The sequence below is a fragment of the Ranitomeya imitator genome, chromosome 1 (genome assembly GCF_032444005.1).
Source record: "Ranitomeya imitator isolate aRanImi1 chromosome 1, aRanImi1.pri, whole genome shotgun sequence".
Taxonomy (NCBI): Eukaryota; Metazoa; Chordata; class Amphibia; order Anura; family Dendrobatidae; genus Ranitomeya; species Ranitomeya imitator.
Window position 1 is genome coordinate 178,490,021 of NC_091282.1, and position 15,267 is coordinate 178,505,287.

At 39.7% G+C, this 15,267-nt stretch overlaps 1 protein-coding gene across 2 annotated transcripts in view; it reads left to right on the forward strand.

Annotated features, from left to right (window-relative positions):
- The window catches only part of FER (FER tyrosine kinase), a 485,813-nt gene that overhangs the window by 457,814 nt on the left and 12,732 nt on the right, over positions 1-15,267 (forward strand). For both annotated transcript variants that reach the window (XM_069752566.1, XM_069752558.1), the window contains exon 20: positions 2,882-3,004. In XM_069752566.1, coding sequence (XP_069608667.1) covers positions 2,882-3,004 — 123 coding nt within the window. The remainder of the gene's footprint in view (positions 1-2,881; positions 3,005-15,267) is intronic.

Here is a 15,267-nt window from a genome sequence, read left to right on the forward strand (position 1 = left end):
TGCGGTCCCTCATAGCTCATGTTACTATTGTGTTATATTACTCCATCATAGCATGGCTTCTATACAATAGGCTATAGACATCGGTATGTCCCTCATAGCTCATGTTACTATTGTGTTATGTTACTCCATCGTAGCATGGCTTCTGTACAATAGAGTATAGACATCGGTATGTCCCTCATAGCTCATGTTACTATTGTGTTATATTACTCCATCGTAGCATGGCTTCTGTACAATAGACTATAGACATCGGTATGCCCCTCATAGCTCATGTTACTATTGTGTTATGTTACCCCGTCGTAGCATGGCTTCTGTACAATAGACTATAGACATCGGTATGCCCCTCATAGCTCATGTTACTATTGTGTTATGTTACCCCGTCGTAGCATGGCTTCTGTACAATAGACTATAGACATCGTTATGCCCCTCATAGCTCATGTTGCTATTGTGTTATGTTACTCCATCGTAGCGTGGCTTCTGTACAATAGACTATAGACATCGTTATGCCCCTCATAGCTCATGTTGCTATTGTGTTATGTTACTCCATCGTAGCGTGGCTTCTGTACAATAGACTATAGACATCGGTATGCCCCTCATAGCTCATGTTACTATTGTGTTATGTTACCCCGTCGTAGCATGGCTTCTGTACAATAGACTATAGACATCGTTATGCCCCTCATAGCTCATGTTGCTATTGTGTTATGTTACCCCGTCGTAGCATGGCTTCTGTACAATAGACTATAGACATCGGTATGTCCCTCATAGCTCATATTACTATTGTGTTATGTTACCCCGTCGTAGCATGGCTTCTGTACAATAGACTATAGACATCGGTATGTCCCTCATAGCTCATGTTACTATTGTGTTATGTTACTCCATCGTAGCATGGCTTCTGTACAATAGACTATAGACATCGGTATGTCCCTCATAGCTCATATTACTATTGTGTTATGTTACCCCGTCGTAGCATGGCTTCTGTACAATAGACTATAGACATCGGTATGTCCCTCATAGCTCATGTTACTATTGTGTTATGTTACTCCATCGTAGCATGGCTTCTGTACAATAGACTATAGACATCGGTATGTCCCTCATAGCTCATGTTACTATTGTGTTATGTTACCCCGTCGTAGCATGACTTCTGTACAATAGACTATAGACATCGGTATGTCCCTCATAGCTCATGTTGCTATTGTTACCTTGAGTTAATTATGAAAAGTCTACTTGTTGACATAGTCTGTACATTTCATCACCATAGCACAATCTATGCAATAGAAATCCTGAAAAAATAAACTACAAAACAAGTCTTACTAGGTTGTCCAGCCTTAGACTACAATCCTGCAGTTACCCTATGTGACTGCAGTCTTGTGTATTTTTATATTGTGCACACTGTGAGGATTCTCAGCTGTCATCGCTGGGAGTGGGCGGTCATGTGACAGCCAGTATGCGAATTGCATACTTCAGGCCAGATTCCAACTAAACTTGTCTAGCCTCGCTCAATATACTTGCATTGAGCAAAGTATCTCCCATCTAGTTGGCTCCTGATCGCATGTGTGCAAGTGACATCTTTGCGAGCACGCGCCTCTTACTGCTTGTGCTGGCACTGGAGAGTCCTAACAGCGCGACGTGCGCGCAATGTGAGGATTCACAAGTCTGCAGTCACATAGAGTGACTGCAGACTTGTATCCCTAAGGCCAGACAATCCTAAGTGGAATCTACTTTTGTGAGTTCAGCTAATAGCTTTTCATAATTTAATTCTGCACTGAAGGGAATGTGTCAGCAGGTTGATGTAAGGGCAGAGACACGATTCCCGTGATGTTTGACTTACTGGTCTGCTTGGTGTAGTTTTGATAAAATCTTTGTTTTAGCTGCTTTAGATGTATCAGTGGTCAGAATGCACAGCTGTGTATAAATCTGCCCACACATTTGATTGGCAGCTTCCTGTGTGCACTGTGCATTGTCCGCAAGCTGCCAATCAGTGGTTAGGGCCGGGTTACACACATTAGTCTGACTCTCCTGCATGTGAAATCTTGTCGGGCAGTGAAAATCTTGGTGACAGGTTCCCTGTCCTTTTTATTTATTTTATTTTTTGTTTTTTTACAGTTTCAACAGATATATAGATTATTTCATTACAATGTTGTCTTATTCTATAAATATATATTTTAATATTTCCTTATGTTCTTGTACTGCTTTTCTGTAATGATGCTAATATTACCAGCCTAACCCATCTATTGGTTTTAAAATGGCAATTGTTTTTTTTCTATTTATCGGTTATAAAAGCTTTAATTTCAGTGTTTGTCTATTGCAACATGTGAATCAATATATTAAATTTACTATGTTTCTTTTTTCTTTCTCTAGAACTAGCAAAAATAAATTCCTTCAAAATATATTTTATCTTTTGGAAAGTGTTTCTGTTTTGGACTCTTTCCAAACTGCAAACTCTTGAATGGGATCAAAATTCTGAATAAGCAGGAAAATAAATCTAATTAGTTCAAGCCTTTATAAAAAAAAAAAAGGCAGTAAATGGGCTTGTGTACTGGGATGGAAAAGCTTGCCTGATGGATTCCCACTGCTCCCAGTCTTCAGAACTCCTAGGCCCGCTTCATGAAGGCTGGTGTTTTGTGTGCATGTCATGGTGAGGTGCATGTTAGAATTATTTGGGTCAAAATTTATTAAGAGGTGCATACCTCTTTATGAATTTGGCGCACCTTTCAACTGCTGTGCACCACTGCCAGAAATGTTCTTCAGACAGGCGGCATAAAATTATTTTATAAGTGACTCCAATTTTAGGACGTAAACTATAATGCATATGTTGGACACATTTGGCCACGACCCCTCCCACTCAAGATTTTATCTCTTATTGATTCTGTTTTTTTCTCTCCAGGACGATATAGTTCTGAAAGTGATGTGTGGAGTTTTGGCATTCTCCTGTGGGAAACATTCAGCTTGGGAGTGTGCCCTTATCCAGGAATGACCAATCAGCAAGCTCGGGAACAAGTAGAAAAAGGTAAGCTTTACCCTAAGGATGCATGGGGTCCTTTTTCTTATCTTCTAGGACCCCCACCAGTCAACAGAATGAAGAGACTCCTACACTTTAATAGCAGTATTGCCTTGAATGGGCTGAGCTTCAGTCCCAGATATAGCTACATGAACATCAGTGCTCTCCTATTTTTCTAGCATGACACTTTGTCCTTTTTTCTGCTGGTTATGACATTCTAAGCAATGCCATCAAAGTAAAATCTTGAATATCCCCTATATTATATATATATATATATATATATATATATATATATATATATATATATATATATATATATATATATATATAGATGTGGTATCGCTGTAATCGTACTGACTAGAAGAATAAAGCGTTCATATCACTTTTACCACACTGAGAACGGCATTAAAAAAATATATATATTCTCACATTGTGTCAACTCATCCTGCAAAAAATAAGCCCTCACATGACTGTCAGCAAAAATATGGAAAAATTATAGTTCTCAGAATATGGCGATACAAAAATTAGTTTTTGTAAAACAGTCTTTTAGTGTGTGACAGCAGCCAAATATGAAAATGGTATAAATCTGGTATCACTGTAGTCGCACCGACCCAAAGAATAAATCCATCTAATCACTTATATCATACGAGTAACAGCATAGAAAGTAAAACCAGTTCTCGATTTGCTGTTGATTTTTTCATTCTGCCTTCCAAAGATCGCAGTAAGGCTCAGCTCTCATTTCTCCTGCACTCCACACTGAGAGCTTAAATCAAGGTTTGCCTTCATATAAATCTCTGAAATACATGATTCAGACAGAACCCCCGACATAACATTCCCTATAATGATGCAAATGGAGACACTGTGGATGCTGTCTGGCCTACTATCTGGCAGTGTCCATCTTTTTAGGCATGCACAAATGTGCGGTCGATCATAGTTTTGTGTATGTCTGAAAAGGACACCGCTGAACAAAGGCCAGACGGAGTCCCAAGTAACACTGCTGCCTCATTTATAGCTACTGAATCCCTCAGGTTTCATCTGATTAAATACATTCCGAGATTTAGATAGAAGGCCCAATGCAAGTGCTCAGCGTAGAGCGCAGGATAAATGTGATCCAAAATTTTATGTAAAATGTTCCCGATAAAAGCTTCAACTCAATCTATAATTAATGCAAAAATTGAAAGAAATGTATGGCACTCACCGGTTAAAAAAACTTCTTTATTCCAATTCTTTAAAACATCGGCATCGGAAGGATGGGAGCAGGAGTGGAATGGACGACAGCCGTCTCGCTCTGCAGTGGCGCTTCTACTGGTCACACTGGACTTCATTGCGCGGGGCCGTTTGTTGCCATGGTGACCTGATGATGTCGTGACAAAATCCGTGTCACCAGATGTAGCAAACTCGCTACAACACGCTCAGAGCATGGTGTAACAAGTTAGTCTGTCAGTACAGAGCTGAGAGTTTGTGAAGTATAGAAAGGCTGCTGCTTTGCTATACTTTAACTTTTTGCAAGACACAAAAGAGAATAGTAAAACCAAAAACACTCAGTTTGAAAAAATGTTGCAGTAATCCGCAAGTGCTAGTAAAAGATGTAAAAAACAGGGTATTTGGTTGATACGTTTTTTGCAAAAAATGTATACTAAGCTGCTCTACCAATCTTCACGGTATACCCTTATCAGAGCAGTCCTAACTAATGTATGCAATCCCTATCTGATGTATTTAAAAACCTGATCATCTGTATATAACCTGTGTGAACAGGGTTAAGAGAGGAAAAATCCATGTGTGCATACAGGGTAGAACAGCTTTTGTGCAGATAGCCCAAGAGGAGTGGTGGAGCTCCCCAGTCTTGTAGACACAAGAGAACAATTATGGAAACAGGAACACATGGGCTACTTGCACAGTGAACAAGTCTGTATGATCATGTTCACACACCACCAAGAAACCTGAAGACACAAAAGAGAATAGTAAAACCAAAAACACTCAGTTTGAAAAAATGTTGCAGTAATCCGCAAGTGCTAGTAAAAGATGTAAAAAACAGGGTATTTGGTTGATACGTTTTTTGCAAAAAATGTATACTAAGCTGCTCTACCAATCTTCACGGTATACCCTTATCAGAGCAGTCCTAACTAATGTATGCAATCCCTATCTGATGTATTTAAAAACCTGATCATCTGTATATAACCTGTGTGAACAGGGTTCAGAGAGGAAAAATCCATGTGTGCATACAGGGTAGAACAGCTTTTGTGCAGATAGCCCAAGAGGAGTGGTGGAGCTCCCCAGTCTTGTAGACACAAGAGAACAATTATGGAAACAGGAACACATGGGCTACTTGCACAGTGAACAAGTCTGTATGATCATGTTCACACACCACCAAGAAACCTGAAGACACAAAAGAGAATAGTAAAACCAAAAACACTCAGTTTGAAAAAATGTTGCAGTAATCCGCAAGTGCTAGTAAAAGATGTAAAAAACAGGGTATTTGGTTGATACGTTTTTTGCAAAAAATGTATACTAAGCTGCTCTACCAATCTTCACGGTATACCCTTATCAGAGCAGTCCTAACTAATGTATGCAATCCCTATCTGATGTATTTAAAAACCTGATCATCTGTATATAACCTGTGTGAACAGGGTTCAGAGAGGAAAAATCCATGTGTGCATACAGGGTAGAACAGCTTTTGTGCAGATAGCCCAAGAGGAGTGGTGGAGCTCCCCAGTCTTGTAGACACAAGAGAACAATTATGGAAACAGGAACACATGGGCTACTTGCACAGTGAACAAGTCTGTATGATCATGTTCACACACCACCAAGAAACCTGAAGACACAAAAGAGAATAGTAAAACCAAAAACACTCAGTTTGAAAAAATGTTGCAGTAATCCGCAAGTGCTAGTAAAAGATGTAAAAAACAGGGTATTTGGTTGATACGTTTTTTGCAAAAAATGTATACTAAGCTGCTCTACCAATCTTCACGGTATACCCTTATCAGAGCAGTCCTAACTAATGTATGCAATCCCTATCTGATGTATTTAAAAACCTGATCATCTGTATATAACCTGTGTGAACAGGGTTCAGAGAGGAAAAATCCATGTGTGCATACAGGGTAGAACAGCTTTTGTGCAGATAGCCCAAGAGGAGTGGTGGAGCTCCCCAGTCTTGTAGACACAAGAGAACAATTATGGAAACAGGAACACATGGGCTACTTGCACAGTGAACAAGTCTGTATGATCATGTTCACACACCACCAAGAAACCTGAAGACACAAAAGAGAATAGTAAAACCAAAAACACTCAGTTTGAAAAAATGTTGCAGTAATCCGCAAGTGCTAGTAAAAGATGTAAAAAACAGGGTATTTGGTTGATACGTTTTTTGCAAAAAATGTATACTAAGCTGCTCTACCAATCTTCACGGTATACCCTTATCAGAGCAGTCCTAACTAATGTATGCAATCCCTATCTGATGTATTTAAAAACCTGATCATCTGTATATAACCTGTGTGAACAGGGTTCAGAGAGGAAAAATCCATGTGTGCATACAGGGTAGAACAGCTTTTGTGCAGATAGCCCAAGAGGAGTGGTGGAGCTCCCCAGTCTTGTAGACACAAGAGAACAATTATGGAAACAGGAACACATGGGCTACTTGCACAGTGAACAAGTCTGTATGATCATGTTCACACACCACCAAGAAACCTGAAGACACAAAAGAGAATAGTAAAACCAAAAACACTCAGTTTGAAAAAATGTTGCAGTAATCCGCAAGTGCTAGTAAAAGATGTAAAAAACAGGGTATTTGGTTGATACGTTTTTTGCAAAAAATGTATACTAAGCTGCTCTACCAATCTTCACGGTATACCCTTATCAGAGCAGTCCTAACTAATGTATGCAATCCCTATCTGATGTATTTAAAATCCTGATCATCTGTATATAACCTGTGTGAACAGGGTTCAGAGAGGAAAAATCCATGTGTGCATACAGGGTAGAACAGCTTTTGTGCAGATAGCCCAAGAGGAGTGGTGGGGCTCCCCAGTCTTGTAGACACAAGAGAACAATTATGGAAACAGGAACACATGGGCTACTTGCACAGTGAACAAGTCTGTATGATCATGTTCACACACCACCAAGAAACCTGAAGACACAAAAGAGAATAGTAAAACCAAAAACACTCAGTTTGAAAAAATGTTGCAGTAATCCGCAAGTGCTAGTAAAAGATGTAAAAAACAGGGTATTTGGTTGATACGTTTTTTGCAAAAAATGTATACTAAGCTGCTCTACCAATCTTCACGGTGTACCCTTATCAGAGCAGTCCTAACTAATGTATGCAATCCCTATCTGATGTATTTAAAAACCTGATCATCTGTATATAACCTGTGTGAACAGGGTTCAGAGAGGAAAAATCCATGTGTGCATACAGGGTAGAACAGCTTTTGTGCAGATAGCCCAAGAGGAGTGGTGGAGCTCCCCAGTCTTGTAGACACAAGAGAACAATTATGGAAACAGGAACACATGGGCTACTTGCACAGTGAACAAGTCTGTATGATCATGTTCACACACCACCAAGAAACCTGAAGACACAAAAGAGAATAGTAAAACCAAAAACACTCAGTTTGAAAAAATGTTGCAGTAATCCGCAAGTGCTAGTAAAAGATGTAAAAAACAGGGTATTTGGTTGATACGTTTTTTGCAAAAAATGTATACTAAGCTGCTCTACCAATCTTCACGGTATACCCTTATCAGAGCAGTCCTAACTAATGTATGCAATCCCTATCTGATGTATTTAAAATCCTGATCATCTGTATATAACCTGTGTGAACAGGGTTCAGAGAGGAAAAATCCATGTGTGCATACAGGGTAGAACAGCTTTTGTGCAGATAGCCCAAGAGGAGTGGTGGGGCTCCCCAGTCTTGTAGACACAAGAGAACAATTATGGAAACAGGAACACATGGGCTACTTGCACAGTGAACAAGTCTGTATGATCATGTTCACACACCACCAAGAAACCTGAAGACACAAAAGAGAATAGTAAAACCAAAAACACTCAGTTTGAAAAAATGTTGCAGTAATCCGCAAGTGCTAGTAAAAGATGTAAAAAACAGGGTATTTGGTTGATACGTTTTTTGCAAAAAATGTATACTAAGCTGCTCTACCAATCTTCACGGTATACCCTTATCAGAGCAGTCCTAACTAATGTATGCAATCCCTATCTGATGTATTTAAAAACCTGATCATCTGTATATAACCTGTGTGAACAGGGTTCAGAGAGGAAAAATCCATGTGTGCATACAGGGTAGAACAGCTTTTGTGCAGATAGCCCAAGAGGAGTGGTGGAGCTCCCCAGTCTTGTAGACACAAGAGAACAATTATGGAAACAGGAACACATGGGCTACTTGCACAGTGAACAAGTCTGTATGATCATGTTCACACACCACCAAGAAACCTGAAGACACAAAAGAGAATAGTAAAACCAAAAACACTCAGTTTGAAAAAATGTTGCAGTAATCCGCAAGTGCTAGTAAAAGATGTAAAAAAACAGGGTATTTGGTTGATACGTTTTTTGCAAAAAATGTATACTAAGCTGCTCTACCAATCTTCACGGTATACCCTTATCAGAGCAGTCCTAACTAATGTATGCAATCCCTATCTGATGTATTTAAAAACCTGATCATCTGTATATAACCTGTGTGAACAGGGTTCAGAGAGGAAAAATCCATGTGTGCATACAGGGTAGAACAGCTTTTGTGCAGATAGCCCAAGAGGAGTGGTGGAGCTCCCCAGTCTTGTAGACACAAGAGAACAATTATGGAAACAGGAACACATGGGCTACTTGCACAGTGAACAAGTCTGTATGATCATGTTCACACACCACCAAGAAACCTGAAGACACAAAAGAGAATAGTAAAACCAAAAACACTCAGTTTGAAAAAATGTTGCAGTAATCCGCAAGTGCTAGTAAAAGATGTAAAAACAGGGTATTTGGTTGATACGTTTTTTGCAAAAAATGTATACTAAGCTGCTCTACCACTCTTCACGGTATACCCTTATCAGAGCAGTCCTAACTAATGTATGCAATCCCTATCTGATGTATTTAAAAACCTGATCATCTGTATATAACCTGTGTGAACAGGGTTCAGAGAGGAAAAATCCATGTGTGCATACAGGGTAGAACAGCTTTTGTGCAGATAGCCCAAGAGGAGTGGTGGAGCTCCCCAGTCTTGTAGACACAAGAGAACAATTATGGAAACAGGAACACATGGGCTACTTGCACAGTGAACAAGTCTGTATGATCATGTTCACACACCACCAAGAAACCTGAAGACACAAAAGAGAATAGTAAAACCAAAAACACTCAGTTTGAAAAAATGTTGCAGTAATCCGCAAGTGCTAGTAAAAGATGTAAAAAACAGGGTATTTGGTTGATACGTTTTTTGCAAAAAATGTATACTAAGCTGCTCTACCAATCTTCACGGTATACCCTTATCAGAGCAGTCCTAACACAGGTTATATACAGATGATCAGGTTTTTAAATACATCAGATAGGGATTGCATACATTAGTTAGGACTGCTCTGATAAGGGTATACCGTGAAGATTGGTAGAGCAGCTTAGTATACATTTTTTGCAAAAAACGTATCAACCAAATACCCTGTTTTTTACATCTTTTACTAGCACTTGCGGATTACTGCAACATTTTTTCAAACTGAGTGTTTTTAACTTTTTGCAGCCTGATGCTTGTAAAGTCCCAAAGTGGGACTAAGAAAAAAAATATATATATATTTATTTTTTTAACCCCTTTCTGCCATTAGACGTACTATTGCGTCCATGTGGGGTGGGCTTTACTTCCCAAGGACGCAATAGTACGTCATTTGCGATCGGCAGCGCTCACGGGGGGAGTGCCGCCGATCGCGGCCGGGTGTCAGCTGTTTATCGCAGCTGACATCCGGCACTATGTGCCAGGAGCGGTCACGGACCGCCCCCGGCACATTAACCCCCGGCACACCGCGATCAAAGATGATCGCGATGTGCCGGCGGTGCAGGGAAGCACCGCGCAGGGAGGGGGCTCCCTGCGGGCTTCCCTGAGCCCCCCGCAGCAACGCGATGTGATCGCGTTGCTGCGAGGGTCTCACCTCCCTCCCTGCTCCCTCCAGCCCCGGATCCAAGATGGCCGCGGATCCGGGTCCTGCAGGGAGGGAGGTGGCTTCACAGAGCCTGCTCAGAGCAGGCACTGTGAAGGCTGCAGCGCTGCATGTCAGATCAGTGATCTGACAGAGTGCTGTGCAAACTGTCAGATCACTGATCTGTGATGTCCCCCCCTGGGACAAAGTAAAAAAGTAAAAAAAAAAAATTTCAAATGTGTAAAAAAAAAATAAAAAAAAATATTCCAAAATAATGAAAAAAAAAAAAAAAATATTATTCCCATAAATACATTTCTTTATCTAAATAAAAAAAAAAAAAACAATAAAAGTACACATATTTAGTATCGCCGCGTCCGTAACGGCCCGACCTATAAAACTGGCCCACTAGTTAACCCCTTCAGTAAACACCGTAAGAAAAAAAAAAACGAGGCAAAAAACAACGCTTTATTATCATACCGCCGAACAAAAAGTGGAATAACACGCGATCAAAAAGACAGATATAACTAACCATGGTACCGCTGAAAACGTCATCTTGTCCCGCAAAAAACGAGCCACCATACAGCATCATCAGCAAAAAAATAAAAAAGTTATAGTCCTGAGAATAAAGCGATGCAAAAATAATTATTTTTTCTATAAAATAGTTTTTATCGTATAAAAGCGCCAAAACATAAAAAAATGATATAAATGAGGTGTCGCTGTAATCGTACTGACCCGAAGAATAAAACTGCTTCATCAATTTTACCAAACGCGGAACGGTATAAACGCCTCCCCCAAAAGAAATTCATGAATAGCTGGTTTTTGGTCATTCTGCCTCACAAAAATCGGAATAAAAAGCGATCAAAAAATGTCACGTGCCCGAAAATGTTACCAATAAAAACATCAACTCGTCCCGCAAAAAACAAGACCTCACATGACTCTGTGGACCAAAATATAGAAAAATTATAGCTCTCAAAATGTGGTAACGCAAAAAATATTTTTTGCAATAAAAAGCGTCTTTCAGTGTGTGACGGCTGCCAATCATAAAAATCCGCTAAAAAACCCGCTATAAAAGTAAATCAAACCCCCCTTCATCACCCCCTTAGTTAGGGAAAAATTAAAAAAATGTATTTATTTCCATTTTCCCATTAGGGCTAGGGTTAGAGTTAGGGTTAGGGCTAGGGTTAGGGCTAGGGTTAGGGTTAGGGCTAGGGTTAGGGCTAGGGTTAGGGCTAGGGTTAGGGCTAGGGTTAGGGCTAGGGTTAGGGTTAGGGCTAGGGTTAGAGCTAGGGTTAGGGCTAGGGTTAGGGTTAGGGCTAGGGTTAGGGCTAGGGCTACAGTTTGGGTTGGGGCTAAAGTTACAGTTAGGGTTTAGATTACATTTACGGTTGGGAATAGGGTTGGGATTAGGGTTAGGGGTGTGTCAGGGTTAGAGGTGTGGTTAGGGTTACTGTTGGGATTAGGGTTAGGGATGTGTTTGGATTAGGGTTTCAGTTATAATTGGGGGGTTTCCACTGTTTAGGCACATCAGGGGCTCTCCAAACGCAACATGGCGTCCGATCTCAATTCCAGCCAATTCTGCGTTGAAAAAGTAAAACAGTGCTTCTTCCCTTCCGAGCTCTCCCGTGTGCCCAAACAGGGGTTTACCCCAACATATGGGGTATCAGCGTACTCAGGACAAATAGGACAACAACTTTTGGGGTCCAATTTCTCCTGCTACCCTTGGGAAAATACAAAACTCGGGGCTAAAACATTTTTTGTGGGGAAAAAAAAAAGATTTTTTATTTTCACGGCTCTGCGTTATAAACTGTAGTGAAACACTTGGGGGTTCAAAGTTCTCACAACACATCTAGATTAGTTCCCTGGGGGGTCTAGTTTCCAATATGGGGTCACTTGTGGGGGGTTTCTACTGTTTAGGTACATTAGGGGTTCTGTAAACGCAATGTGACGTCTGCAGACCATTCCATCTAAGTCTGCATTCCAAATGGCGCTCCTTCCCTTCCGAGCTCTGCCATGCGCTCAAACGTTGGTTTCCCCCAACATACGGGGTATCAGCGTACTCAGGACAAATTGTACAACAACTTTTGGGGTCCAATTTCTTCTCTTACCCTTGGGAAAATAAAAAATTGGGGGCAAAAAGATAATTTTTGTGAAAAAATATGATTTTTTATTTTTACGGTTCTACATTATAAACTTCTGTGAAGCACTTGGTGGGTCAAAGTGCTCACCACACCTCTAGATAAGTTCCTTAGGGGGTCTACTTTCCAAAATGGTGTCACTTGTGGGGGGTTTCAATGTTTAGCCACATCAGGGGCTCTCCAAACGAAACATGGCGTCCCATCTCAATTCCAGTCAATTTTGCATTGAAAAGTCAAATGGCACTCCTTCGCTTCCGAGCTCTGCCATGCGCCCAAACAGTGGTTTACCCCCACATGTGGGGTATTGGCATACTCAGGACAAATTGTACAACAATGTTTGGGGTCCATTTTCTCCTGTTACCCTTGGTAAAATAAAACAAATTGGAGCTGAATTAAATTTTTTGTGAAAAAAAGTTAAATGTTCATTTTTATTTAAACATTCAAAAAATTCCTGTGAAGCACCAGAAGGGTTAATAAACTTCTTGAATATGGTTTTGAGCACCTTGAGGGGTGTAGTTTTTAGAATGGTGTCACACTTGGGTATTTTCTATCATATAGACCCCTTAAAATGACTTCAAATGAGATGTGGTCCCTAAAATAAAATGGTGTTGTAGAAATGAGAAATTGCTGGTCAACTTTTAACCCTTATAACTCCCTAACAAAAAAAAATTTTGGTTCCAAAATTGTGCTGATGTAAAGTAGACATGTGGGAAATGTTACTTATTAAGTATTTTGTGTGACATATCTCTGTGATTTAATTGCATAAAAATTCAAAGTTGGAAAATTGCGAAATTTTCATAATTTTCGCCAAATTTCCATTTTTTTCACAAATAAACGCAGGTACTATCAAATAATTTTTACCATTGTCATGAAGTACAATATGTCACGAGAAAACAATGTCAGAATCACCAGGATCCATTGAAGCGTTCCAGAGTTATAACCTCATAAAGGGACAGTGGTCAGAATTGTAAAAATTGGCCCGGTCATTAACGTGCAAACCACCCTTGGGGGTAAAGGGGTTAAAAATCACAAAATAAAAATATTTTGTACCCATAAATAGATTTACAGGGGAAAAAAATTACACTTGGTGTTGCCGCGTCCGAAAATACCCGACCTATAAAACGGTGCCACTAGATAACCCCTTTAGTGAACACTGCAAAAAAAAAAAAAAAAATGAAAAACGAGTCAAAAAACCATGATGTATCATTATATCGCCAAACAAAAAGTGGAATAAAATACGATCGAAAAGATGAATGTAAATGAAAATGGTATGGCTGAAAATGTCACCTTGTCCCACAAAAAAAACAAGCCTCCATAAAACTCAATCAGCGGAATAATAGAAAAGTTATAGCGCTCAGAAAAAAACGATGCAAAAATAATTTTTTTCCTATAAAATAGTTTTTGTGTAAAAGCTCCAAAACATAAAAAAAATATAAACGTGGTATCACTGTAATTGTACTAACCCGAAGAATATAACTTCCTTATCAATTTTACTACACGCGGAATGACATAAAAAAAACATTGCTGTTTTTTGTTAATTCTGCCTCCAAAAATCAGAATAGAAAATGATCAAAAAATGACACGTGTTCAAAAATGGTACCAATAAAAACGTCAAATCGTCCTGCAGAAAACAAGCCCTCACATGGCTGTGTTGACTGAAATATGGAAAAATCATAGCTCTGAAAATATGGCGATGCAGAAACTAGTTTTTGCAAAAATTAAGCATGTTTTAGTGTGTGACAACAGCCAATATAAAATCCTGATCAGGAAGATAGGACTCTGCCTGCAGTCCCGCCCCGGATAGTTCGCACTAATCTCATATTGGGGTCCTATCCTAAAACTAGGTCATCGGTTATTAAAGAGAACTTTATTTTACTACCACTGTTCCCCGGAGTATTCCATTTTTGTTTTGTTTTTTAATCCATATTGTTTTTGGAAATATGCGCCTTTTTATTTATTGCCAATTTTTATGATCTTTATCAATGAGATGTTGGTCACAAGACAGGGGGAGTTGGTGTCTTTAGGCTGCTCTACTTTATTTGTCTGAGACATGAGCGATCTGTCAAAACCATGAAAAATGTGGTCCTATATCAGAGTTATAGTATAAGGATTTGCATACATACGGTCATGTGCCTTCTACCGTAGATGAACACAGCCTCACTTAATGCAAGTGTATTGAGCGAGGCACGGCACGTCTAGTAGGAATGTGGCCGGAAGTATGCAAATAGCTTATGACGGCCCGCTCCCAGTAACGGAGAATCCTTTGTGTACCGGGTGCGACCTGTGAGGATTCCCAAGTCTGCAGAGAGTAAGTGTAGACTTGTACTCCAAAGCCGGAAGACCCCTTTAAGGTGTGGACCTTTTTAGTCCCTACTTTCTTGTAAACATGTTTTTATTGAAGTTTTTGAAATAAGGGGAAGGGAGGATGAGGGAGAGGGAGGGAAGGAAAGGGTGGGATATGAAACATGGAGAAATATTTAAAATTTAGAGAACTCACAGTGCACATTTGCATTGCAATCATTATTTGTAACAATGATAATGTAATATAGAGTACTTTAAACCCTGAAAAAGAACAAAAACATAAAAACACAAAGAAAAACAATAAATTTGCGGAAAGAGATAAGTATGGCATTATTGAATCAGAGAACCAGCCGGGACTTCCATTTGGTCAGACAATATAAAACTTGTTGCTCCAAACTCTCCATTTCCTGAGAAACCTGGGAATATTGTTATTATTTAGAGCGAATCTCCATTCCAGGGAGCGGTGTAGATGTATCTGATCAATTATTTCTTTTAGTGTGGGAGGATTGGTATCTTTCCAGTGATATGCTATTGCATTCTTGACCACTAAGAAAATATGAATAATGACCAATCTCACCGAAATATCGAATTGGTCCAATTCAAGGGATAGCAATGCTCTCTGTGGAGTAATTGTAAAGTTATTAACAAATGAAGCAATATGTTCTGCTACTTGTAGCCAGAGTTTTTTAATTTTTGGACAGACCCAAAATAGATGATAAATACTCCCCGGGAGCC